The sequence below is a fragment of the Eucalyptus grandis genome, chromosome 11 (assembly GCF_016545825.1).
Source record: "Eucalyptus grandis isolate ANBG69807.140 chromosome 11, ASM1654582v1, whole genome shotgun sequence".
In the NCBI taxonomy this organism is placed as follows: domain Eukaryota; kingdom Viridiplantae; phylum Streptophyta; class Magnoliopsida; order Myrtales; family Myrtaceae; genus Eucalyptus; species Eucalyptus grandis.
This window is the reverse complement of record NC_052622.1, coordinates 31,448,260-31,475,785: the sequence shown is the minus strand read 5'-3', so window position 1 is coordinate 31,475,785 and position 27,526 is coordinate 31,448,260. Positions and strand designations below refer to the sequence as shown.

Below are 27,526 nucleotides of genomic sequence, written 5' to 3'. Positions count from 1 at the left end.
GCCTCAGAAGTTGATATCAACGCGTGGTCATCGAAAAGAACTATGCGAGCTATTCAAAACCAAGGGCCCAATACATAATCCAAGTCGATTTAGAAGTTGCAGAGAGTCATCTCAAGAATCACGTTTCTAATTGTCTTGTCCTGCCGCACATCCAAAGCTAAGGCGCTTCGATATACGCTTAGTTTGGCGTTATTTCGGGGGATTACATGATTTACGCGGAGAAAACTCGTGTTGCTTCGTCCTTCCCTGTCGGCATGTTTGTGAATGTCTCTTGTAATTCAATAATTTGGAGTCAATTAGGTGCGGTATAGGATCTTAATTGTGGCCTTTAAGTTTTAACTACGTGATTTTAAGTCTCTTATAATTGTTTTTTTTTTTTTTTTTTTGGACAACAAAGGAGTGACTATTACTAGATTAAATAGGAGTCTTACAAACCACCGAAGGTGAGAGATCTGCGCATAAAATATTCCATAAGGAACCAGGGGGAGAAGAGACCCAATTGCGAGGAAGGTCATTTAGTCGATGATGTCGTGCTACCCAATCTGCCGCTGCATTTGTGTGGCGAGGACTATAGGTCACCATAATATTGTTGTCCTGCTGAAGCCCATTTTTGCATCTCTGAACGAGTTCTTTTAGATCCCATGGAGGGTCGGCCCGGCCCATCACCATGTCTACCACTACGGAACAATCGCTTTCAATTAAACACTTTCCTGTCAGGTTGCTTCCGAAGTCCCGCACGTGTTTGGAGTTGAGTTCGTTCATATACGATATCCCGTGTAATATTGCTTGAGTTTCCCCTTCACTTGCGGAGGAAACCCTAGCTGTGGCCCCAAAACCTTCAATCATCCTTCCCTCGGCGTCGCGAACCACTCCGGCGACAGAGCAGAGGAGATCACCGGGTTGCCACGATGCATCGACGTTCATCTTCAGATTTTGCCCTTCCGGAGGCCTCCACGGACCAGGTTTGCTTCGATTGGGAGATCTCTCTCTTCTGTTTGATGTGCTCTTGCTGAACGAGTACTGTTGTTCCTGTGCTGCAAGCAGCAGATCTGCTGGTCGGGGTTCCTGCGCACGAAAGATCCGGTTGTTTCGCGCCTTCCAGATGTTCCACAGAACCAGACTGACCAGCTCTCGCTCGGGTAAGTTCCTGTCTCTTCGAAAGGCACTTGTAAGCCACTGATCCGTGCGTTGGAGGCCATTATTTGGCCTGATCGTTGCAAAAATTGGGTCTTGCCAGATTTTTTTTGTCCACTTGCGGAAGAACAGCAAGTGTTCTTTGTTTCGTACTCGAATAGCATATAGGGCATCGGGGTCACTAACAATTTTCCTTCGAATAGGTTTTCCTTCGTCGGGAGGGCGTTCGGCAAATACTCCGGAGGAAGGAGCGAATTTTTTGGGGGCACATCGAGACTCCACATTTGTGTCCATAAGGTACGTGGGGGTTGGTAAGAGCGGGAGGGTCGATTCGATCAGTATTCTGGTAGCTTTTCGTGCTTCGTTGTAGCCGCTCTTGACCGAATATTGTCCCGAGCTGTTCCCCTTGTCCATATAATCGTGTCTTTACGTGGTGGTGGGTAAGGGGGATGGCGGTGATCTCGTTTGCAATTTTTCTTCATAAAGTTGGTATATGAGTGGCTGGTTCCGGTCATTTGATTACGGATTGATCGGTTCGACACAATTTTAGGCTCGGTTGGTTTACTTGCCCCACCAATTACTCCTTGTGACAGCCATCTATCTTCTTTTATGCGAATAGATGTCCCGTCTCCTACTGACCATTTCATCTTGTTCTTTATTGTGTCGCGGCCGAGTAGGATGCTTTGCCATCCCCATGATGGGCGACTACCCTTGGAAGCATGCCAGATATCTCCGTCGGGAAAATAAAGCCCTTTCAATACTCTGCTCCATAGGGCTTGAGGGGAGGTAGCTAATCGCCAGGCCTGTTTGCCTAGCATGGCTCGATTAAAGGTAATCAGATCCTTAAACCCCATGCCCCCTGCATCTTTTCGAGTCTTTAACAGTTCCCAGCTTTTCCAATGCAGGCCTCTTTTAGCATCACCATTCTGCCACCAGAAAGACGCAATACGTTGTTCTATGGCTCGACAGATCGATAATGGCAGCTTGAAGGTGGACATGGCATAGGTAGGAAGGGATTGCACGACACTTTTGATAAGCACCTCCTTACCTGCCTTTGTAAGCATTTTTTCTTTCCATCCTGCTAACTTAGAGTTTACTCTAGCCATGATCCACGAAAACATCTCTTTCTTGGATTGGCCCCACTCGATCGGTATGCCCGGTATTTTCCTGTTTTCTGTAGGATAGGAACTCTCAATTCCATCGCCAAATTGTGTTTCAAAACTTTTGGACAATGCCTACTGAAAAAAACCCCTGATTTATTCAAATTAATAGCTTGTCCCGTAGCATAGCAGTATTGGTTTAGTATGAGGTGGAGGTTCTGGCACTCTGTAATGGTTCCATCTAGAAAACATATAACGTCATCGGCGAACAGCAAATGTGATAGTTTAGGACAATGTTTGTTTACCTGTATGCCTTTGAGTGTGCCTTCTGCTAATGCTTTCTTCATCATCCAGGTTAAGACATTGGAGATGAGGATGAAGATATAGGGTGATAATGGATCCCCTTGTCTGAGTCCCCTTGAAGGATGGAAGAGAGAGGTTGGTTCGCCATTTATCTTTAAGTTAAAAGAGACTGTTGTTATGCATTGCATGATTAGGGAGACCCATTTAACTTCAAATCCCATATGCAACATTAGATCTCGCACAAAATCCCATTCGATTCGATCGTATGCTTTCTGCATATCAAGCTTCACAATTGCGTGATGTTTTGTCTTCTTTTTGGTTATGCGTGAAACATGCGAACTTCCCGACTATGAAGATATTGTCCTGGATTTGCCTCCCAAACGAAAGCTCCCGCTTTCCGGTTCAATGATAAGTGGCAGCCATTTCTTTAGTCTGTTTGCTAATAGTTTTGATATGACTTTGTAGCTGAAGTTACACAGGCTAATGGGTCTGTATTGGCTGATGGTTTCAGGGTTTTTGACTTTTGGGATCAACACGATATGTGTTTGGTTAAGTCTGTGGTCAAGAACACTAGTCTCGAAAAACTCCTGCACAAGCTTCAACAGGTCAGTCTTAATAGTTTCCCATGACTGTTGATAGAAAACACCATGAAAGCCATCTGGGCCTGGAGCCTTGAGAGCTCCCAGCTGGAAAACTGCTTCCTTTATTTCTTCCCATAGAGGTATAGCTACTAATTCTTCATTGATACTCTCTGTTATCGGTGAGGGACATTGGTCTAGGATCGGTTGATAATGTCGAAGACCATCAGAGCTGTATAGATTCTCATAGAAAGCTTTGATGTGTTGCTGTATCCTTGTTGGTTCTCTCCGCACCAGCTTTGATCTTCTAATTGTAGCATTGTAATTCGATTGTTTTGTCGCCTTTGGATTGTCGTGGCATGAAAGAATCTGGTGTTTTGGTCTCCCCAATGTAGCCATTTGATTCGTGACCTCATTCCCCAGAATTGTTCTTCCTGTTTTCTCAAAGTGGCTATCTGGCTGATAATCTGCTGCACTTCCTGTCTGCTTGTGTGCTGAGTTTTTTGATTCGTGATTGATTGTAAAGCTTGATTAAGCTCTTTGATCTGTATATAGGCGTTTGCAAACTTTTCTTTGCTCCACTTCATTAATTCTTTCGATGCCCTCCCTAACTTCTCTGGAAATAGAGATTGTTGAGATGATTTATCTTCCCAGGCTTGCTTGATGACTTCCTGATATTTTGCATGTTCGGTCCAGAAAGTTTCCAATTTAAACTGTTTTTTCCTTTTCTGTATTTTAGGATGCGCGAAGAATTAGGGGGCCGTGATCTCGATCCGATTGCAGGGAAGGGCTTGTACTTCGCTTCATGAAAGGTGATTCGCCACTCTAGATTACAAAGTACTCGGTCAAGTCGCTTTTAACCAGCTCGGCCCCCTCCCTTTTATTAGTCCATGTGAATGCACATCCATGGCTCTCGACATCCATCGGATAAGTCATTTATCATGTTTCGAAAGCTGTGATTCTTCGATTATCTGCCTCCTTTTTCCCAACTTTCTCCCATATATACAGTATCTCATTGAAATCTCCCATGCAGATCCAGGGAATAGAAGCTGAAGGTTTAAATGTTCCCAGTAGTTGCCATAATGCCATCCTCTCTCCAAAATCAGTGGATGCGTGTACAAAGGTGATCTGCATTTTCTGTTTACTTTCTGGATCGATACACTGTACATCAATGAAGTGTTTAGAGCTGTGTTGCACCTTTAGACTGACTTCCTCTTGCCACATAATTGCCAATCCCCCCGCTATTCCTGTTGGCTCCACTAAGTATCGTTGCTGAAACGGGAACTTTTTGCAGATTCTTTCCACCCTGGTAGCTGTGTTTTTCGTCTCCATAAGAAAAAGTAACTTGGGCCTTTCAAGAGCTATCAAAGCTCGTAATTCCCGAATTGTCAGGGGGGTACCCAGCCCCTGACAATTCCAACTCACTATTTTCATGGCTTTTGTGGTGGCTTATTAGGGCTAGCCACCAAAGCCCAATTTAGTCCTTCCCGTATCGATTCACTGGGGTTTCCATTAGATCGACATCATCTGGGATGAGGGATGATATTTCTGGCATGCATTTCTGTTTTTTTGCTTTCTGAACTTTCATTGTCTTCTTACTACTTTTCCCGATTTTCAATACCAGTGGATTTTGAGTTTCAAGGTTTATAACCTGTTTTCCTCGATCCTTATCTTCTCCTGCTGTAGGATCTTTTGCTGGATGTGTCATCTGTTCTGAACATCTTTCGGGTCGCTTCTTGCTGCATACGACAAGTTGCATATCAGTAGTTGGTTCTTGCTCTGGGGATTTCCCCTCCCCTGGTTCAGATGACGGAACAGGTAGAGTTTCTTCCACTACTAACTCCTCTAGTTTGCCGTAGAATGCATCCCAATAGGGGCTGTGATCACTGGTTTCAGCCTTTAGCCAGGGTCCATGTGACCCTTTCTTGTTCAACGCCCAGGGTGATGTTACGTATGGGAGTTGAAGACAGTCAGTAGCATAGTGTCCGATCCTTCCACAGGAGAAGCAGAAGTGTGGGAGGCGCTCGTATTTAAACTCCACCCAGAGGCATTTGTTTCCAATATCCAGAACAGCTCCTGCTTTCAGCGGTAATGTCAGATCAATTTCAACTCTGACTCGACCTCCTCTATTCTGAACATGAGTTGTTGTGTCCAATTGGACTTCAATAACCTTCCCCAGCCTTTTCCCCAGGTCATTGTAAACTTTTTCTATTCTCCAACCAGGGGGGACTCCTCCAATACGCACCCAGAAGGCTGCCTTAGAGAAGTCATAACAATGCTCTGGGACTTCTGGAAGACATTGCTGTAGCACGAGCAGGTTGGTTGAATATGACCAAGGTGAGTTCCTTAAGATTCGCTGTTTTTCCTCCTCCGTTGGAAATACGAAGGTGAATAGCCCCGGTTCCTTTTGCGAGCAGATGACTCCTTCTGCCTTCCATGCTTTTGTCATTGTATTTATAAATGCAGGATAGTTCACATTTGGTTTGGAAAATAATTTGCCGAAGAGAGTACGCCTGCATTCCTCCTTTTTCTGATGAGGTATTTCATCAAACACTTCAACTACATCTTCCTCAGACCACAGGTACCCTAGGCTTTTACATAATGCTGCCATTCTCAACTTATTTTCTTCCTTACTCTCCATTGTTTCTAACTATCCACTGTTTTCTGTGATGCTCAATCGATCAACATTCACGATTCTACCCGATTTCAAGTTTGACGCTACCTCCGCGGGTTCCTCAACCAGACAAGACAAAGTTCGAAGACTCACGGAATTATGCCGATTCTGCGGAGATCAGGACTGGGAACAGTGGATCGGCGCTTCACCTGAGAGATGCTTTTTATTCCATTCTCTCCTGCGATGGGGTCTCCATGCTTCCACTTCATCGGAGATGGCATCATTCGTTAGTTTTTTTTTTCTTTCTCTTTTAGTGTACGAGGGGGAAGAGATCACCTGGGGGGAATCGGAACTCGCAATCAAGCACAGTTCAAGGGATTAGGGATTGTGAAGAAGGGGGAAACGCTACCATGGGGTAGAGAGAGAGCTCGCAGGTGCGAGAGAAAAACAAGGAGAAAACAAAGGTTTTTCTCTTATAATTGTTTAGGTTTGTCTGTATTTTAGTGAGATGGCTTCTCGAAGTCTGTCTGTAAGAATCGTTTAGTAATTACCTCAATGTTTGAGTGAGTGTATATTTGTTTCAATACATATGTATATTCTTCTATGAGTTTCTGTGGGGATTAAAATACCTTTCAAAAATAACTATGGTCTTTTAGTAAATTGTCCTGATTTTAAATATAGCAACAATCCCCGCGGTGGCTGCGATTTGGCCCTATAAACCGTGGATACTGAAAATAGTGGAGATAAATAAGGGACAAGAAAATTTCACAATTGGTCCTAACTTATTGTACATATGTCAATTCAATTCTAAATTTTTTCAATTTTGCCAATTCAATTTTAAATCTTTGCACAAAGAATTTCAATATAATCATTCCGATCAATTTTTGCTGGAAGTCACTAATGCAGTGGTCTCGTCATCGCCACTTGTCCTACGTGGCATACTCTTTAGGGCAAAAACTGACTAGAAGGTATACTTGGCATTTCGCATAAAGTTTTAGACTAAATTGCAAAATTAAAAAGTTTATGATTGAATTAGTATCCGTATAATAGGTTTATAATTGATTGGATAATTTTTTTAATAAGAGACTTGCGGTGATTTTTTTAATTAAGAACTCCATTTGATATCATCTAAAATCCACTAATAACTACGAGAAGTATGATATGCTAGATCAAAACATTGTTTACAAAATTTAATGATTTGGCTGGTCAGCCTTTGCTTAAGTATCGATCCATCCTAGGTCAAACTTAATGATTTTATGAAACTGGAGGCAAAATTTGATCTTTGTCTTTTGCAGTTTCATGAGTATACCATACGATCTATTATGTCGAGTTGGTATATATTTGATGGCGTGATTCCCATTAAGATGACTAGCTATTCTTAGAGATGGTTAGGTGGTTTTTGTGCCTTCGGTTTCCATAGGGCGTCAAGTTGCTCTCACATCGAAGATCCTATTGCATGGAGGATTCACATAATCTTTTTTAAATTGAGGGAATTATGGCCTATTTTGTTAAGCATTTGCAAGGGGTTTTGGGGGAAAATATAAAGCGTTTGGCAAGTATTTTTTAGAATCCCTTAACCAAATGCTAGCATTCCGAATACTAAAGTCCAATGCAAATAGAGACCTACTTTGAGCTTTTAGCATTTCGGAAATGTTAAGTCTACTATTCATCTGTCATTGTCCATCTTCTTCCCCATTCATCACGGCTGTTCATCTTCCTCGATTTGCCGCCTAAGTCAAGCTTCTTCGGCAACCATCACTGTCGCCTAGGGGTTGCATGTCCCTAATGACCATTGCCAAGGGTGGCGCAACCCGCGACTCAAGTGATGCCACCTGGGTCCACACAACCCTATGTAGCATCGATGCGCTTGAGGTCGTGCAACCTAAAGCAACCTTGCCTGAGGTTTGCGTGACCTCAAGCCATGAGATCTAGCCGTCCGATAGCTTGATTTGGTACTCTAACCATTTGGTGGTTGTTCGGCAGTTAGCGACGACTAACCTTAACTAGAGTTAATTTTCGAACTTGAGAGAGAGAGAGAGAGAGAGAGAGAGAGAGAGAGAGAGAGAGAGAGAGAGAGAGAGAGAGAGAGAGAGAGAGGACTAACCTTAAATATGGGTTTTACCGAATGATATTTATGCGTAAGTTATTTTCCAATGCTATTTGAAATTATAATTTACCAAGCAGTGTAATATTTCGGAAAACCTTTTTACCCCAAATGATATATAAATAATATATAAAATGGTAAGAGTGATTAAACATATGATGTTCTACATGAAGTAAAACCAACTATATAAGTGGCAGCAACTAATATAATGACAAATGTATGCTGAACCAGGGATACAGGTAGGGAAGGTTTCTCTTAGTGAAACATGGGATACAAGTGTAGAGGGGAAAAGTTTCTCTTCTGCAATTGTAAAGGCTACCAAATGATGTTGTACCTTGAAGTGAGAGAGCGAGAGCCATTTTATGAGGTGATTGGCCAAGGATTGTCTTGTTTGCCTTGTTCCGCTACAGTACATTACATATGCTGCTACTTTTCTAACAAAGCATTTGCTTTCAACCATGATTGGTAGGGCAATATATATGTCGATTACCGTGGGCAAACTCTCCACGAGTTGCAATAGAGCTCTTTCGTTGCACTTGGATGAATCTGAGGTGAGCATCCTAAGATGAATTGGACTCAGCATTCGCATGCCTGATTAACCAGCACCGTCATTTTCGCATCGCTATGTGGACGGACTGCAAGGGGTGACGGTCGAAACCCTCAGCTCCTGGTTCCGAAGGGTGAATGTGGCCAATGGGCTTCTGTCCTTTTGTTCAGTGATGTCACGTGCAGAAACATCTTTTCAAAATTGGCAAATGTGGCATTCTTGTAAAGTGCCCCTCGAGGCTCTAACGACGTCATTTGGGGACACTATTACCTAATTTTTTTTCATGTAGTCCAAGGATTAATAAAAAAATTCAAGAACGACATTACACATCAGACTAATCACATTGAAGAAATTTAAAATTCAAGGATCACATTATATGATGGGTTAAAGTTTAATAAGAACGGCATTACACATTGGACTAACCATATTGAAGAAATTTAAAGTTTAGAGACCACGTTATATATTCAACTAAAGTTCAATCACTATTCATGTCATTTATCCTATATATAAAAAGAGAATTAGAGCACTTAGAGAAATATTGTCATTCTCAATGTACTAACTGCTCTTGTAATATGCACAATCAACACTTTGAAAAATAGAATATTTTCATTGACCACGTGTGCTTAACAAGTATCTTGAGATGCTTGTTAGCAAAATCAACATGAGATGTAATTTGATGTTCAATAATATAACCTCAAGATGCAAATTTATTACTTTAGAGAAACAGAGCTTGGGACGTGGGGTTGAGGCGAGAAAAATGAAGAAGTCTTTTGAAGTCTTTCTAAAGAAATGGGTCATCACATCGTAAGGGGACAAAGACGAACAGAACGTGCCGTGAAAAATCATTTGAACTGGGTCTCCGATGAAAGCGTCAATAAAAACGTAAAAAGAAGGAGAATAAGAAATTGTTGGGAGGTGCAACGAGGTTAATACGTAATTATCTGGAGACGATTCCGTCCCGTAGACGGGGGGACATCATGATCAGCGAAGCGGGCGGGGACGGTCGCTCGTAAATTTATCCTCGCTCCGACGGTTTTTGACCGTCACTGCTGTAAATGAGAGGGGCGGTGCGCACGAGAGAGGCAGGCCAGCCAACGGGCTAGATCATCCAAGACCTGCTGCTCCCATGGCGAAATTGCCCTTTGGAGTTCTCTTTGCTTCGTATATATAGGATCTCGTTAAAAAGCGTCATGAGAGCATTTGATGGACTGTTAGAGAAATATTGCAATTTCGAATGTACTGATTATTTTCAATAATTTCTCATGTAGTATGCTTAACGAATGCCCGCAAGATAGTACGTGTATATATATTTCTTAGGCAATCTGAAAAATAGCAATCAAAGGTCTGTATAAATTGCATATAATTGTATAAGCCTAGATAGATTGCTTTAGTTTCATAAAGTAACATCTTACATTGCGAACAAACAGTACCATATCACCGATCAATAGTGTTGTGGCACTTCTTTTGGCAGAAGTTAATCTTTTCTAGACTCCATCTTCCTTTCAGTGACTTTGCTAAAGATTTGGAATTGATGTTTTATGGAACGTGAAAGATGTATCATCTGCTTCCACATTGTTAGATTCGTGCACCCATGCTCTTGGATTGTAAAAAGAATAGTATAACATTTCCTGCTGAAATTTACAAATTACGAACTAAATTTCAGCATCATATAATTGTAATGTGGAGAACTAATACACCTATTTATGCAATTGTTGTTATTACTTGTAAGAGAAACCTTTCTTCTTGAAGAAGCGCAATTTCTTTATAAATGCAATTGTCCAATGAATATACAAGCATCGATTTGACAGGGATTAAAACTGAGTAAATCCTTGGTCTAATTCAATAAATTTCATGCAATGAGTTGAATATTGTAATTGTGTAGTGGCATTTTCAAGTTACAAAAATAACACCCAAAAGAATGACGTCTCCCTAGAAATTGAGTAGGGATTCAGGATAATATAGCGAAAACAGTATACTAGAAGCCTCTTGTATTCTTCACGAAAAAAATAGACAGAAAGGTTTTGAAGGGAAATAATAAAAATATTAAAATATAAAAATTTGTAAAATTTGTTTACATTAGCACCAATTGTGCCATGTACAATGATCGTCTTGGTCAACAATTTCTGGTTAAAATTAATCGGATGAATTCAATTGGTATAAATATAAAATGTTAGGATTGAATTGGTATCAATGTAGTATCAATATAATAAGTTTATGATTTTTTTGATACTTTGTCCAGTTTTGAATAAGTAATGAAAAATTATTCATGAATTTTATTAATTTTATAACGAAAACAAACTAAAATTGTTTCAAAGCTTGAAAGCTTTCAAATTAATGATTCGATAAAATCTGAGACATTGAGAAATGGAAATCGAGCGAATCCATCGTAATAGGTGAAAGATAAAGAATAAATATGCAGTACTCCAATACTCAAGGGATTTTTTTATATTTGTATTTTTCCAAAAATCCTATCTTCCTTTTCTTCTTCTCACTTTTTTTAGACTTTTCTTTGATATTCTGACCGTATAAAAGAGATTCTTGAGATTTCCTTTCGTGTATTAGTTTAATAATGAATAGATTTTTTTTTTTGACAAAAAAGGGACGTTGGACAAGCAGAAGTAAAGCACGGAGGTGTATAAAGTGTTTGATATTGATAGCTCCGCTTACTCCGTTCTAATAAAAAAGTTTATACGAAAAATATTTCTCTATTTCCGACGTTTCTAAAAAAAATTTCTTTCCCCCACTCCGCACTCGACCCTTCATGAGCAATCTAATCTTCATGTGAGGTAGCTGCCAATGCTGTCCAAACCTTTTTCTTTACGTGAAAAAGAGAGCAAAAGATTACACTTTTCTTTTCGGAATGAATCCAGGAAAAGAAGTTTAAGCAAGGGCAGAGCGGGAATAGGAAAAGTTTGCATGCGAAACTCATAGATTGAGGTCCGGGCACGACGACGCTTGGCACGGTTGAGCAAACCATTAATGTCCAAGTGGGTTCTTTCCTTCCTAGTCCCAGTTAGATTCAGAGCCAGAGCAAAACACTTGGCAAGTCCACATTACCAACGTTAGCACGACCATCTTCATCTTTTCCACTTCTTGGCCCCTGCAATATTGCACAGCGAGAGAGAGAGAGAGAGAGAGATGGATTGTGAGAAGAAGCTTCGTGCATGTTGGTTCGTGTCACCGTCGACAAAGCTCCTTCTTCTCATGGTGCCGCTGGTTGCAGTGGCGGGACTCGTTGCGGTCGCCGCTCCGCGGAAGTCACCGGCCGGGGATCTGGTATCCGCGTACTCGTGGTTATGGAGCTCCTCTCGCTCTTACTCCTCTCCCACTCGGACTCCAATCCTGGATGCCGCTTTGCAGATTCCCGTTCTGCATGCAGAGGCCGGTGACGGCGGAAGTGGCCGTGGTGGGTCGGCGGTGGGGCCTCCAGCGCCGGACCCTCCGCTGATGGTGGTCGGAGTTCAGAAAATGGAGAGAGCAGTCTCAGATGATTCTTTGGCCCCTGAGCCCTCTGCTTCTCCGCCACTTGCAGCTGAAAGGCCACCAAATAAAACGAGTGTAATTTCCCTTTTCTTAAATGTAATTTGATATACGGTACACAGAACGCTTATTTTATAGATAAGTCAGTTAATTACTGATGGGATGGCTTGGGTAACAGGCAATTCGCTGTTCACACTTTTTTTTTCCTTTGTTGGGGCCAAGATATTACCTACATAAATAATCCTGAAAATTCTTAGCAGTAGCTCTTCAATTGGTTGCGTGCACGAACGAGACTCATAAAGCTTTCTGTGTTTTAGTTCTTAAATGCCCATCAACTCTTCATAAAGCTTTCTGGATTTTATTTCTTAAATGCCCATCAACTCTTCATAGAGCTCTCTGGGTTTTAGTTCTTACAAGCTTAATTAACCTGTTGGGACTAGTAAAATCATTCCTGGTTGCATCCTGTTTTGTTTCATTGCTCTGTTGAGAAACCTAAGTAGAGTCTATAATTGGTGTCAGTGCCAAACTTCATAAGCCTCTCTGCTATGTGACAGCGTAGACTCCCTCCCTCCCTCTCTCTCTCTCTCTGCAAAATTTGTCTTGATTTATGCTCAGAAATGACCTTCAAGAGTGTCTGCTGAGCACAGGAGGCAACCCAGTGTTGGAACAAGATAATGAAATCTGCCTGAATTTATGTTAGTAACTGATGGCACCTTAGTTTCCACTCCGCTTTGTGATCACCTTACGTAAAGTATTTCCTCATTTAGTGAGAGTTTCATTACTGGTAACTGATAGTGACCGCCACTGCTAGTATGGTTCCTTGTTAGCATTTCTGAAGTGCCCTCCCTCAATTTATTTGCATCCCTCAATTTGGTAATACGAAGCTGATTCATGCCTACATTTATGCAGAGCGCCACAAAGGAAGGTACCTCAGACTTTTCCGTAAATGTCGCCCGCAATAATGTGCCCGCTTTTAATGAGTCTTATGGTTTTGTTGAGAAAGCGTGGCAAAAAAGGGTAGACACTGATTTAGAGAGGCTAGAAGTGTTGTTGTTTCATGAATCATGTATAAGAAATATTAACATAAAGTACGCAGCGGAAACAAATATATATTTGACACATGATTTTCCTTAGGCGTTGTTCGTGCGTTTTAATCAAAAATCTAAACATAAAAAGGGAGTTAAACGAATTACCTCTCGAAGCGTGCTTTGAAACGAGTCGGTTTGGATGTTCTACAATTCGAGTCCCACAAGCGTCGGACCTCTAGTTCAGACACACCAACAACGAACGTCGAACGGAAGAGAGAACCTTCGGATATTCTCCACTTCGATTGTGCTAGCAATCACGTGGAAATGATCCACCGTATCCTCGATGTATTATAGTCACGGCCCGAATGAGAAAACGTTCTTCTTTCTTGCATCTCAAAGACACAAGAACACGCACACAATTTTCTCTCTGTTTTCAGCAAAACTTTTTCTCTCTAAAACACAAAATGCACCCCCTCCTTTTCTCTGTTTTTTCAACAACCTCTTTTCTCTCGTCCCTCGTTCATTTTTATATTAAAAATGACCAGCAACGGTTGCTGATCAATGGACGATCAGCAACCGTTGCTGATCGTCCATAGTGGGACGATCGTGCATGAGCGGTTGCTCATGCACGACCATCGTGCATGAGCAACCGCTCATGCACGACAGTGGCATGATGGTCAGCGGTTGCTGACCATCAATGCTACGTGCATAATGGTCAGCAACCGCTGACCATTACGCTGTGCATGTGCACGAATTCGTGCACATGCATGAAGCTTTATCTTTTTTTTTTTTTTTTTTTTTAATAAACAAGTTAATATAGTGCATAATACTACTAACAATCTCCCACTTGCACTAAAGCTAACTTGTTTGGTATGTTAACATATATCGACTTTGGGCATGCGTGTGCATCATATGCAAGTAGGCTCGTGACTATGATATAAATTAAATTAAATCTCATTTAATTTAATTTCAAATCGACTCAATTCGATTGTAGTAATTGCAAACACATTTGCAAAATATTTCTCTCTTGTTCCACGTCATCCTAGTTGTTTATGGTGTGTGACATCCCTAGGTTCATCACCAAGCTGGTAGTAAGACTTGTACTAACACATTAGTACTTCCAAAAGAATTAATTGTCCCGATTAATCTTTTAGGTCCTACAAGCCACGATTGACATCTAGCAATATGTCATGGCTACCCGATAGTGTGAATGCTTTAAGAACATAATGAACCTGTCGGCTTTGGCTACGGTGTAATTCAATCCTCTGTCTTACTATGTCCCGATCAAACAAAGACCATGGAATATTTGTCAAGTCATTAATTCGATCATATGCACAAATCTAATTGACATGCATTTTATTTGAGACATAAACAATTTATTCTCGGTTACAACCCCGGCCGAGGATTTCAATGCAGTGTCACAATTAGATCGCATAGGACATCATTATCATACCTTGAATATAACAAGGAGACAGATTCCATATTGCGCACACGTGTAACTTCGTATATGAACAAACTATGACCATCAAGTATAAAGACGGATCAACGACCCGGCATTATGTGCACCCGTGAACCATAGTTGTTCGATACATAAGTTAACACTGTGCCTCAGGTCTAAGGATTATTTACACAAGACCAAAACATGAACAATTAGACATTGACCACGCTAAAAGCTTCCATGTCGCTAATCGTTCCATATGCGTCACGTTCAGTGAATTTGTCTAATATAAACACCTGTGTTCTAACTCAGGCATCATAATACCCAATGACATGTGACTCATCATTCCCTTAAGTATCCAATACTTAATGGCGAAGTTAAGAACACACCGGTCTCAACAGGATTATTAATATCCACTTAATAATCCATCGACCGAGAACAATTTAAAGATTCAGTCTAACTATGAACCCGTCACATATATTCTTGACGTCTCAAGAATAGGTCTAGTTGCAACTGATCTTATGGAATCATTCATCAATATAAAATAATTGGACAAATGAATGAATACGTCATTGCCATTAATTAAATAATAATAATGAAAGTACAACTGAAATCCCTAATATGTAACTATTACATAGCAACTTTAGGGCATACATCTAACAATTTCTCACTTGCACTAAAGCCAACTTGTCTGGTACCTCAAACCCATTTTGTCAATATGTCTTTCAAAAGAAGACTGAGGTAAGGCCTTAGTGAAGGGATCGCCACGTTTTCTGCTTTGAGACAATTTTCTGCAAGGCGATATCACCTCTCCCAACAATTTCTCTGATGAGATGGAAGCGTCTCTCAATATGCTTGGACTTCTGTGAGACCTTGGTTCCTTAGCTTGAGCTATCGCCCCATTGTTGTCACAAAACAATGTGATCGGTTGCTCAATTGAAGGAACGACTCCAAGTTCGAAATAAACTTCTTCATCCAAGCGGCTTCCTTTGCTGCTTCAGAAGCAGCTACATACTCTGCCTCAGTGGTGGAATCAGCAGTTATACTTTGTTTGGAACTTTTCCAACTAACTGCACCACCATTGAATGTAAAGACAAACCCAGATGTAGACTTATAATCATTAGGATCTGATTGAAAATCGGAATCGTATAAGCTACAACTTTAAATTCTCCTTCTCCATATATCAAGAATAAATCTTTAGTCCTTCGCAAGTACTTAAGAATATTCTTGATTGCTATCCAATGCTCTTCTCCTGGATTAGACTGATATCTGCTAGTAATACTTACAGCATGTGCAATATCAGGTCTAGTACATAGCATAGCATACATTATGCTTCCAATAGCGGATGCATATGGTATCTTTGCCATCCGCTCTCTTTCTTCAGGAGAGTTGGGACACATCTCCTTAGAAAGACGGATCCCTTGCCTAAAAGGCAATAATCCTCTCTTGGAACATTGCATGTTAAACCGTGTTAACACTTTGTCTATGTACGTAGATTGTGAGAGGCCAATCAATCGTCTCGATCTATCTCTATAGATCTTGATACCTAAAATGTAGGTTGCCTCTCCTAAATCTTTCATGGAGAATTTCTGTGACAAGAATAGTTTTATCGATGATATCATCGGTACATCATTTCCAATCAAAAGTATATCATCGACATATAAAACTAGAAATGCAATTGCACTCCCACTGATCTTCTTGTATACACAAGGTTCATCCGGATTTTTGATGAAGCCAAACGATTTGACTACCTCATCAAAACGAATGTTCCAACTTCTGGAGGCTTGTTTGAGTCCATAAATGGATCTCTTAAGCTTACACACCTTCTGTTTTCACTATTGGATTCAAAACCCCGTGGCTGTTCCATATAGATGTCCTCCTTGAGAAAACCATTTAGAAAAGCTATTTTGACATCCATCTGGAATATCTCATAATCAAGGTGTGCAACTATAGTCAACATGATCCAAATGGATTTTAGCATGGCCACTGGTGAGAGTTTTGTCATAATCAATTCCTTCTTTTGACGATATCCTTTCGCCACCAGCCGTGCTTTATAAATTCCAATTTGACCTTCAACATTCATCTTCCTCTTGAAGATCCATTTACAGCCAATTGGTACAATACCATCAGGCGAGTCGGTCAAGGTCCAAACCTCATTGGAATACATTGAATCCATTTCGGATTTCATGGCTTCTAGCCATTTACCAGAATCGATGTCCAACATCGCCTCCTCATAGGTTTTAGGATCACCGGGTTGATCACTATCATTCACAATGAATAATGGTTCAATATGATCAACCGAGTGTCTATAACGAGCAGTGGGCGAGACGTTCTCGCACTTCTCCTAAGAGGTTGTGTATCGAAGCTCCCACCGAATCGAGATTGGTATCTCGAACTCGGTTGTTTGATACTTCATTATTTTCTTCTTGTAAGACTATTTTCCGCCCAAAGACCACTTTCTTGGACGAACCGATTCTCCAAAAGGAAGCGTGCTTGCATACCAAAATTCTTTGGTCTGAATGAAAATAGAAATAATATCCAAGAGTTTCCTTTGGATATCCAATGAAGCGACCTTGTTCAGATCTTGCCTCCAATTTTTCCATTTTCAGCTTTTTCACAAAAGCTGGACAACCCCAAATCTTAATATGATTAAGACTAGGTTTCCTACTATGCCATATCTCATAGGGCGTAGTTGGAACAGATTTGGACGGCACTCTATTCAGTATATATACAGCTGTCTCAAGGGCATATCCCCAAAGTGATATTGGCAAATCGGTGTAACTCATCATAGATCGTACCATATCTAATAAAGTACGATTTCTTCGTTCGAATACACCATTATGTTCGGAGTTCCGGAGGTGTCCATTGTGATAAATGCCATTCTCTTTAAGAAAGTCCAGAATTCAAGTACTAAGGTATTCACCTCCTCGATCTGATCGAAGAGCCTTAATACATTTTCCTGTTTGTTTCTCAACTTCAGCTTTGAATTCCTTGAACTTTTCAAAGGATTCAGATTTATACTTCATGAGGTATAAATAACCATACCGTGACTGATCATCAGTGAAGGTAATGAAGTAATTATAACCGCCTCTAGCAGATTCATTAATTGGTCCACATACATCTGTATGTATTAATCCTAATATGTCAGCAGCTCGCGCACTTTGTCCCACAAAAGGCGCTTTGGTCATTTTTCCTAGAAGACATGCCTCACAAGTCGAGTATGACTCAAAATTTGAAGGATCAATGTATCCATCAAGTACTCAACTTGTTAATTCTGTCTTCTCCAATATGACCTAATCGGAGATGCCAAACATACTTTTTATTTGGACCGTCTCTAGGGCGTTTATTAGTTATGGCATTTATATCAATTCTATTTTGCTTATTGACATTGGTAATCACATTACCGGACATTGTAATGGTATAAAGATTGTTGGTTAATATGCTAGAACCAACACATATTCTATTATGATAAATAGAACATACATCATCAACAAAAGAAAATTCATAATTCTCTTTACCCAAACGAGGTACAGAGATGATGTTCCTAACAGCATTCTTATAATGCAAACAGTTCTTTAATACCATTACATGTCCAGAAGGCAAACATAAACGAAAAGTCCCTATAGCTAATGCAGCAACTCTTGCTCCATTGGCAAATGTTAGGACAATCTCATTTCGCCCTAGCATCCTGCTTACTTCCAGATTCTGCAAAGACATACAAATATGTGAAGTTGCAGCAGAATCTAGAACCCATGAGCTGGATTCAGCACTAACCATAAGATTGGTTTCAATAAGCATAGACACCATACCTTCATAAGGTCGGTTCTTGGGCTTGACCTTCAAGCTCGCGAGGTACCTCTTACGGTTCCTCCTCCAAAGGTGCCCTTTGACACCACAAGTAATGACATTTCCCTTTATCAATCATGGGTTTTGGTTGCACAACAGGTTTGGCAGGCCTCTTCCATTTATTCTTCTTTAAAACAGTCTTACCCTTTGAAGAAGAAGCCTTAGCCATAGCCACTACATTTGGCCTCGTGTTATGCATTTCCTTCTCATAAACTACCAGCATGCTATGTAACTCAGCAAGAGTTTTCTCCATCTTATGCATGTGGAAGTTTTGGACAAAACCAGAGAAGGAATCGGGTAAAGATTGGAGGATCAAATCCACAGCTAACTCATTGTCCATAACGAGATTCAGCCTAGCCAATTCTTCAATGTGCCGATCATTTTCAAAGCATGATCATTAACAGATGATCCTTCAGCCATCCTCATACGGTACAATGCCTTAGATATCTCATATCTAGAGGTTCGACCATTCTCATCAAAGTATTCCTTTAAGTGCAAAATGATCGACCTAGCATCTTCCATAGATTCATACTTCTTCTGTAATTCATTGTTCATAGAAGCAAGCATATATGACCTAACTTTTAAGTCATCGTCACGCCACTTATCATAAGTGACACGCTCCTCTTGGGTCCCACCCTCAGGAAAGGAGGTTGGCATCTTTTCATCAAGCACATACCCAATTTTTTCTGAATTGAGAACAATTCTCAAATTCCTCACCCAATCAGTGAAATTGGGTCCAGTCAAACAATTCTTGTCAAGTATAGAAGCGAGTGGGTTTGTGGTCACCATTTTTCAGAGTAATAATATATCTGTTGCAGAAAATAAATTGTTAGCCGTTGTACTTTTCATAATAACTATTTCATTTTGGTCTTTAAATGAAATAGATCCTCCCACTAAATTTATATTCGAATCCCATACTCCTTAAGATGGGAAGCGGTGATCTTCGTTGGGTAAAGATTACTAGTGGGGATTGGAGTCTCACTAGCCCAAAGTCCACCTCACCTAACAGTTATTGGTGTCCTATGAACTTAGTGAGTGAACCAGCTTGTTCAACGCATCATATGCGAGTCCCAATCATAACTTCGGCCTCTAGACCATAAAAGCCTCACCTAACAGTTATTGGCATCATGATCATAGTTAAGTCTAGCCCATCATCTCATGCAAGTATTGAAAACACAAATGATTCCCTCACCTGACAGTTATTAGAAATCATTTGGCTCCAACCCCACAGCATCATATGCATAATGAAGTGGTCCAATATTATAAATGGTAATCAACCCCTATGTATCCATAACCGGTTAATTAACCACTATAATATTGGATCAAACCACGACGATGGAAGGCCACGAGTCCGAAACCCGTTTCGACTTAATATTCTTTGTAAGGAGGTTTGGGTCATTATTAACGGTCTCACTTTGCACATTAACCGGTTTAACATGCAAGATACCATAAACACAATAAATAAATAGATATCACATAAACATCTATCCTATGTGGTGATCATGGAATTATGGTTCAATGGGTCTCGAGCCAAAGAGACCCATTTAGCCATTTTAATGTTTTAATAATATGGACCTCCTCTTCACTTTTTCTTCAAGCTTTGAACTCTTCAAAGACCGGGCCCAAAGAGCTCACCGGTTTAATGGCTCCTCCAATGGCTCCTCCTCTCTTGTAGTATTTACATCAATAATTGAAATACTATACTAAAATTACATTTCATAAAAATAAATATAAAAGGAAGGACGCAGCCTCCATTTAATAATTACATCCCCAAAAAGAATACCTGTAATCATCATACATTCATCCATACGATAATCACAACATTTAGGGATTTTTCCATGATCACCACCCTTCCTTATGAGCCATAAATTCAAAATTTAAAGCTCTGGAAGGCATGCATAAAATTCTGCATATCACTTGTAGAATATAAACACAAAGTATAACAAATTACGGATTTTTTGATTCAAAATTGATTTAGTTCTAATTTTTGCTTAGTTGATTAAATTTATCATATAAATTAATCAACTTTTATAGGCCACATAAGAGTAAGAGAACCAATTCTCTTAACAAAATAAATTGCCCATTAGAACGCAAAAAATATTTGAACTATAAATCAATTAAACGCACGAAAACGCCTAAGGTTGGCTCTGATACCACTGTTGTTGTTTCATGAATCATGTATAAGAAATATTAACATAAAGTACGCAGCGGAAACAAATATATATTTGACACATGATTTTCCTTAGGCGTTGTTCGTGCGTTTTAATCAAAAATCTAAACATAAAAAGGAGTTAAACGAATTACCTCTCGAAGCGTGCTTTGAAACGAGTCGGTTTGGATGTTCTACAATTCGAGTCCCACAAGCGTCGGACCTCTAGTTCAGACACACCAACAACGAACGTCGAACGGAAGAGAGAACCTTCGGATATTCTCCACTTCGATTGTGCTAGCAATCACGTGGAAATGATCCACCGTATCCTCGATGTATTATAGTCACGGCCCGAATGAGAAAACGTTCTTCTTTCTTGCGTCTCAAAGACACAAGAACACGTACACAATTTTCTCTCTGTTTTCAGCAAAACATTTTCTCTCTAAAACACAAAATGCACACCCTCCTTTTCTCTGTTTTTCAACAACCTCTTTTCTCTCGTCCCTCGTTCATTTTTATATTAAAAATGACCAGCAACGGTTGCTGATCAATGGACGATCAGCAACCGTTGCTGATCGTCCATAGTGGACGATCGTGCATGAGCGGTTGCTCATGCACGACCATCGTGCATGAGCAACCGCTCATGCACGATTGTGGCATGATGGTCAGCGGTTGCTGACCATCAATGCTACGTGCATAATGGTCAGCAACCGCTGACCATTACGCTTCGTGCATGTGCACGAATTCGTGCACATGCATGAAGCTTTATCTTTTTTTTTTTTTTTTTTTTTTTAATAAACAAGTTAATATAGTGCATAATACTACTAACAAGAAGCGGGGCTAAGAAGAGCCAGATCCGGGATTAGAGAAGCTAAGACTGGGAACCCGATGGAGGACCCAGACTATGTCCCCGTAGGTCCAATGTACAGGAATGCCAATGCCTTTCACAGGTAATGTATTCCCAAGTCTCTAATGAATGAACTTAGCAATGATAATCAGTCGAACTTACAATTAGGACTCATTTAGTTGGGATCTAAGTACGTACAAGGCTTTCGCTTTTTTCTTTGGCGTTGTGCGTTGTTCCCAACCTTTACCTATTGACATGTACTTGGATTAAATTACAAAGTGAGGGATAGAAATTAAGATAAATTGGAGAACGAGGCTGTAACACCGTCATGTTGATGCGGACAAAAAAGTGGTTGTACGTTAACTGAAGAGCGACACTATCAGATCATCCAACATTGACCCAATTAATGGGATGTCTCCGTAGATTTGCACAAGTCATTAAACATCAGTGATCACCAACCACTGGGACGCAATTTATTGCATCTTTAGATAAGAAGCTATGGAAGATCAGTGGGTCTTGATGGAGAAATTAAGAGCATTAACAACTGATCTGGAATAGGCTTTTTTGACTACAATACCCTCGGGTGGAATGTTTGCCTCTTAATTTTAGTTAATATCACGTCAGTGGAAGGACATATATCTTGCTTCTAATATTTCATAGAATTTACAAAAAACAAGAAAAACAGGTAACATAAAAATTTTGTTTGATTCTGTATGGAACACATTGATGGACCCTTTGACATTTCACATCTGATAAAAGACTCGAATTCCAACTGCAGGAGTTACCTAGAAATGGAAAAGCAGTTTAAGATATTTGTTTACAAGGAGGGTGATCCCCCTGTATTCCACAACGGTCCTTGCAAGAGCATATATGCTAAGGAAGGTAATTTCATCCACATGGTCGAAATAAACAAGCGATTCCGCACCGGAGATCCCCGCAAAGCACACGTCTTCTTCCTCCCTTTCAGTGTGGCGATGATGGTCCAGTTCGTGTATGTACGGGATTCGCATGATTTCGGCCCCATAAAGCGAACCGTGATTGACTACATCGATGTTGTGGCGAGCAAGTACCCATATTGGAATCGCAGCTTGGGCGCTGACCATTTTATGCTGGCCTGTCATGACTGGGTAGGTCTTTGATTTATCGTCTAGATTGCTCCACTCGACGCATGCAAGAACAAAAAAATGCATGAGACTTTGAGGACAACATGAGTAACACTTGAGTACCTTGAAAGCTGAGATTCTTTTGCAGGGGCCAGAGGCTTCCTTTGCTGTTCCACATCTTCAAAGGAACTCGATCAGAGTCTTGTGTAATGCAAATACCTCCGAAGGCTTCGACCCGTCCAAGGATGTCTCGTTTCCAGAAGTAAATCTCCACACCGGCGCGATAAGTGGCCCCTAATTGGGGGCCATCGCCGTCGCACCGCTCAATATTGGCATTCTTTGCCGGCGGGCTTCACGGGCCCATCAGGCCTATTCTCCTTCAGCACTGGGAAAACAAGGACGAGGACGTGAAGGTCCATCGGTACCTCCCTCGAGGCGTGTCTTACTACGACATGATGAGAAGGAGCAAGTTCTGCATTTGCCCGAGTGGCTACGAGGTTGCGAGCCCGAGAGTGGTGGAGGCTATCTACACGGGATGTGTGCCGGTGCTGATCTCAGACCACTACGTGGCCCCGTTCAGCGACGTCTTGAACTGGAGGTCGTTCTCGGTCGAGGTTACTGTGAGGGAGATCCCGAATCTGAAGACGATACTCGCTAGCATCTCGTCAAGGCAGTACATAAGGATGCAGAGGAGGGTCGCGCAGGTCCGACGGCATTTCGAGGTTCACTCTCCGCCCAAGAGATATGATGTGTTTCACATGATACTTCATTCCGTGTGGCTTAGGCGACTGAATGTTGGATTGAGCGACAATCAGTGATTTGTGGGTGGAGAGAAATTATTGAATTGAATTGTAAATGCGGGAGTCGGAACAGATTGCATTGGCCACTGGCAAATCCTCTTCCAGTTCTGCACAATTTCAAGAGCTGAAAAGGCTTTTGATGTTATGAATAAGGCGATTTCGTGCAGAACTTGCAGCATTTTCATCTGAAAGATAAGGGAACTGTCACAGAATTGATTTCGTGAAGAACGGTACTGACCAACGGCAAATTCACATTCCGTCCAAAAAGAACAAAGGGCAATATCAATCTTTTAACCTTGGTCGGTGGATTCTTCCTAAGAAGCTTTATCCTTAACTGGTGATCTTAACCTTGGTTGGTGGATTCTTCTTCGGTTATGAATAAGGGTGAGCATGATTCGGTTGGACTAAGCATGATTCGGTTGGATTGGGTTAGTCCAACATTTAACTCAGGATTAACTTGCACAGTATTGATATTCAATTTTTAGGATTGCACAGTATTGATCTTCAATTTTTAGGATCGAGAATTGATCTTAATTGATCTTGTTAAGTTTAGGATCGAGGACCGGACAGATTTTATGTGTCTGCTCCAGTTTCAGGATTAACTTGAAATCAACCAATAATTTTTTTTTTCATTTTTTCTATTATCTAAAAAGACAAATCTGCCATTTGAAATTACAAATCTATCAATAATGCGGCGTTGATTTTGATCAATCAAATTGTAAACATCAATATATATCCAACATCAATCAATTTAAGATTACTAACAGTAGAAATTTCACACTCGCTAAAACTAACAAAGCATAAAAAAAAAAAAAAAATCAAGCTTGCTTATGGAGACAAAGTGTTTCCATCGCCGGTGCGTGTCATAACTCCCTTACTTTTGATTTGTCTTCGAGTCACTATTTTGTTTGAGAAATGGGATGAGATGGGAAGTTTAAGAGAAGATAATTCTGGACTACAATGTAGGTGAAACTTATCAATGAAGTATAATGAAACCATAAGAAGTTCAAATTACTTAATATAAACCATAAATATATAAATTCACATCTTGTTAATTAGGGGCGGGCATGATTTGGGTTGGACTGGTCCCACACGAGGTGAGGGGCAAGTGGTGCAACAAGGGATGAGTGGCAAGCAGCGAGCGGGGAATGTGGCGAGCGTCGAGTGTTGCTCATGAAGAGGATTTATAAATTTCTAATTAGGGTTTTGTTCTTTCTAATTTACTTGACAAAGATAAAAAATGGAGAAGAAAATAGAAAAGAAAAAAGAGGACAAAATAGAATGCTAGAGGAGTTATATTAAGTTAGGATTATAAATTTTAGAATAGATAAAAGAATATTATATATAACATATTAAATATATATTATATCTAATATATAATATCTCCAGAGTTGGTTCGGTTAAACAAACTCTAAACTCTCAAAACCAAGGATCAACTCGTATAATGTAGGGTTTTGAGGTTTCGAGATCAAGTACTGACCCAATTCCCTAAGAACCAAATTAGGATTGGCAGAGTTAGACCGATCTAAGGTCAGTCTAGAGTTGACCCTAGATTGATGCTTGCTCCTTCATGAGCTAAGAAGCTCTATTCTTGATTGGTGATTTTTCTAAGCACTGTTAATAAGTTTTTCCTATCTAGAAGAGACATCTAGCTTGTCCTTTTAAGCCCTGTGGTGAATTTCGTCAATCTCAGTTTTTGCTCGACAGGTGGGGTCTCCTTTAGGTCTTGGGAGTTATCGTAATCTCATACATCACATCATTATCACTCAAACGCACTCGCCACCTCCCACCCACATCAAGCTCCAGTGCCAGCTCTATATAGAACTTGGCTATACGACCTCAAACTCAAGCTAGAATGGAGCTCGCATGGCCGTGAACCCTATTTTGAGCTAGGCCATGTGAGCTTGGAGTGGTGCCGAGCTCAAGCTTTACATAGAACTTGTTTGTAGCAAATTGAGGGTCCAGATTGAGGTCAACTTGATGTCGACCTAGACTGTGACCGGATTTGGTGAGACCCGAGCTTGCTCGAGGCCGGTTGGGAGAGCTAGGGCCTCACCAAATTTAGCGAGCTGCACGGGACCCATGCCTAACTCAAGGTCCCCAAACGTCGGCGAAGCCTTGCCTAGGTGGCTAGATCTAGTGGGCCTCGAGCTTGTTGGCATCGGGCAAGTTCAACCTCGCCACCATGTGGCGACGTTCCAGTTCACTCGTGGTTGGTTGCCAACTGTCACTGTGGCCGGACTAATCAATGAAGAAGAAAAAGAAAAAGAAAGAAACGGAAACAAAAAGAAAAAGAATAAAAATAATTAAAACTCAATTTAAGAAAATAAAAAATAAAATGAAAAGGTATTTGATGAAGGAAAATGAGGTGAAAGAAAAAAATGAAAAATATTTTCCTTTTTCTCATAAGTGGAGAATATTTTCTCTTATCCTAAAAGACTAATTTTTCTTAATAGAGAATGTTTTCTGAAACTAATTTTTTTTTTTCATGAAACGAACGTCGAAAAATTCAAAAAATATTTTTCTCGAATTTATCTTTCGTGAAATGAATGGAACCTTAATATCATCATAAAATTATAAAATTTGACATAGAGACGCAAGGAAGGGGGAGCGAAGCAGAGAAACATGAGCAGAAGAAAGTGGAACTGATCAAAGTGAAGGCAAGTGAATATGAAGAGGAAGAGGCTCGCATGGCGGAGATGGCTAAGGACTTTGAGGTTGCAAGGTGTGATTTCGATAGAGCGGCCGTGTAAATTTGATTTCCACTCTGTATAATGAGAATGATGAAGTGCAAATCAAAACCATCACGATGTGATTTAATAGGGCGAAGGCGGCGAAGCGCAACATCTTCATCCCAGGGGAAATGCGATCGGAGTCATGAAGGAAAAACTTACTCAACCTACGGACGTTGATAGAGAGACTCGGGCGGCACGCGAGCGCGGTGGCGCACGAACGAAAGATCGAAGAGCCCTTACCAGCTGCTCTCGAAGGCTTCGGTGCGGGTTAGAAAAGTGACATCTGAGGACAACTCGGGACATCGATAGAGTCCAGAAAATGAGTTTGTTTCTAAAGCTTTTCGTCGAGTGATTTCATCAAAGCTCCGTTGCAGGAGGAATAGAGATGAGTTTGGGAGAGTCTAAAGTTAATGCCCAAAATCCAAAGTGGAGTGAAGGCGATTTTGTTGTGAGGCCACTTGCAAGTGGTCCACCTTCACTTGGGCCATTTCCTCCCTTTTCCGTTCTTCTTGCGGACCATATATGTAATTTTAATTTTAAAATATCAGACGGTTCAATCACTGATGACAAGTGGCCTATTGCTGTTAGCGCTCGGATTATCTCTTGGTACACTATATTAGTGATTTTATAGAAGTGATGGTTTAGGTCAAGAGATGGCGCTGCTTTACAGGAATATGTCTTGAAGTTGTTCATAATCAAAAGTGACAGAACAAAAGCTGCAATCACTGACCTATGCAAAACAAATTTTGGTCTCAAAAGATACTTCTTTCGGTTTGTCCAAGAAAATCAATTTGGGTCTGTTCTGGCATGCTGCAAAAGCAAATCCAAAATCCCTGTCTTGAGTTGAAGACACTATAAAACGAAAGACGTTACATATACGCGGAATCCAAAGACATAACTGAAGAAGATAAGATGGGATTAGTCGAGGACGTCGACGTAAATCCTAAAAATGTACAATCTCATCAAACTACTCAATCCTCCTGTTGAAACACCTTCAAGTTAGGATCAACTTCGATCCTCGCGACCCCGACCTCGTGAGCCTTGGGCACCTCCACCTCCCCCACCACCAGCCCGGCCACCTCCCCGTCCTCCCCTCTGATCACCTTCTCCTCCGCTTCCTCATCCACGTAGTTCGGATCCTTCTCGTCTATTGCCGGTGGCGTCGGGGCCAGCTCGCTCTCTGCTGGATCCTCCGGTCCCTCCCACGTGTACTTACCGCCGCGACCGGACTTGGGCGGTGGGCGGCCGATGCCGCCAAGGCCATCGGCAGGGTGGCGCTCCATCCGCTGCACGCCCTTGTCCATCAGCTTCCTCTCTAAGTATTTGACGGTGTCCACTTTGTGAGCCTCCACCTCTATCTTCGCCACCCTCTTCTTGCCTTCCTCATCGCGGGTCACGACGGGGAGCGTCGTGGTATCTTTCCTGCGGTCGACACGCTTCATCATCTTGTCGCAGATCGGAAGAAGGAACCAAACTCGAGAAGGGTGGTGTTTTTCGGATAGAAATAGTCGATGTGTCGGCGAAGACTCTTTGATGGTCTAAGCATATTTATATATGTAGGAAAAATCGAGAACTTGGGATACTAGAAGGTGCCGGAGAGTGACGAAGATGGTGCTGGAAATGTCTAGGACTTCAGTTGGAACCTAAAAATAAAAATAAAAATAAAAATAAAGAAAGTTTATGCTAGGCTCCTGATTAAAGACATCGAATATGCATTTTT

The 27,526-nt window shown here is 41.0% G+C and overlaps 2 protein-coding genes and 2 long non-coding RNA genes across 4 annotated transcripts; 3 read left to right on the top strand and 1 right to left on the bottom strand.

Annotated features, from left to right (window-relative positions):
- Positions 1-786: 786 nt before the first annotated feature.
- LOC120289405 lies at positions 787-2,273 on the top strand. The gene is made up of 6 exons (XR_005547368.1): positions 787-962; positions 1,045-1,139; positions 1,338-1,431; positions 1,812-1,965; positions 2,051-2,139; positions 2,237-2,273. It is a non-coding gene; the product is annotated as an uncharacterized LOC120289405 (long non-coding RNA).
- A 1,876-nt stretch (positions 2,274-4,149) lies between these two features.
- Positions 4,150-6,013, top strand: LOC108956134. The gene is made up of 6 exons (XR_005547364.1): positions 4,150-4,238; positions 4,802-4,933; positions 5,056-5,203; positions 5,307-5,452; positions 5,582-5,696; positions 5,827-6,013. It is a non-coding gene; the product is annotated as an uncharacterized LOC108956134 (long non-coding RNA).
- Positions 6,014-11,518: 5,505 nt separating this feature from the next.
- LOC104427682 (probable glycosyltransferase At5g03795) lies at positions 11,519-23,089 on the top strand. The gene is given in 6 exon segments (XM_039305267.1): positions 11,519-11,938; positions 12,770-12,785; positions 21,154-21,271; positions 21,947-22,295; positions 22,420-22,563; positions 22,565-23,089. Coding segments are annotated over 6 exon segments (1,572 nt in total).
- A 3,688-nt stretch (positions 23,090-26,777) lies between these two features.
- LOC104425926 lies at positions 26,778-27,251 on the bottom strand. The gene has a single exon (XM_039305266.1). It carries the CDS (start codon positions 27,249-27,251, stop codon positions 26,778-26,780), a length of 474 nt encoding a protein of 157 aa, XP_039161200.1.
- Positions 27,252-27,526: the final 275 nt, after the last annotated feature.

Excerpts from the sequence above, each read along its gene's own strand:
- LOC104425926 (XM_039305266.1), bottom strand. The coding sequence starts at position 27,251 with ATGATGAAGCGTGTCGACCGCAGGAAAGATACCACGACGCTCCCCGTC.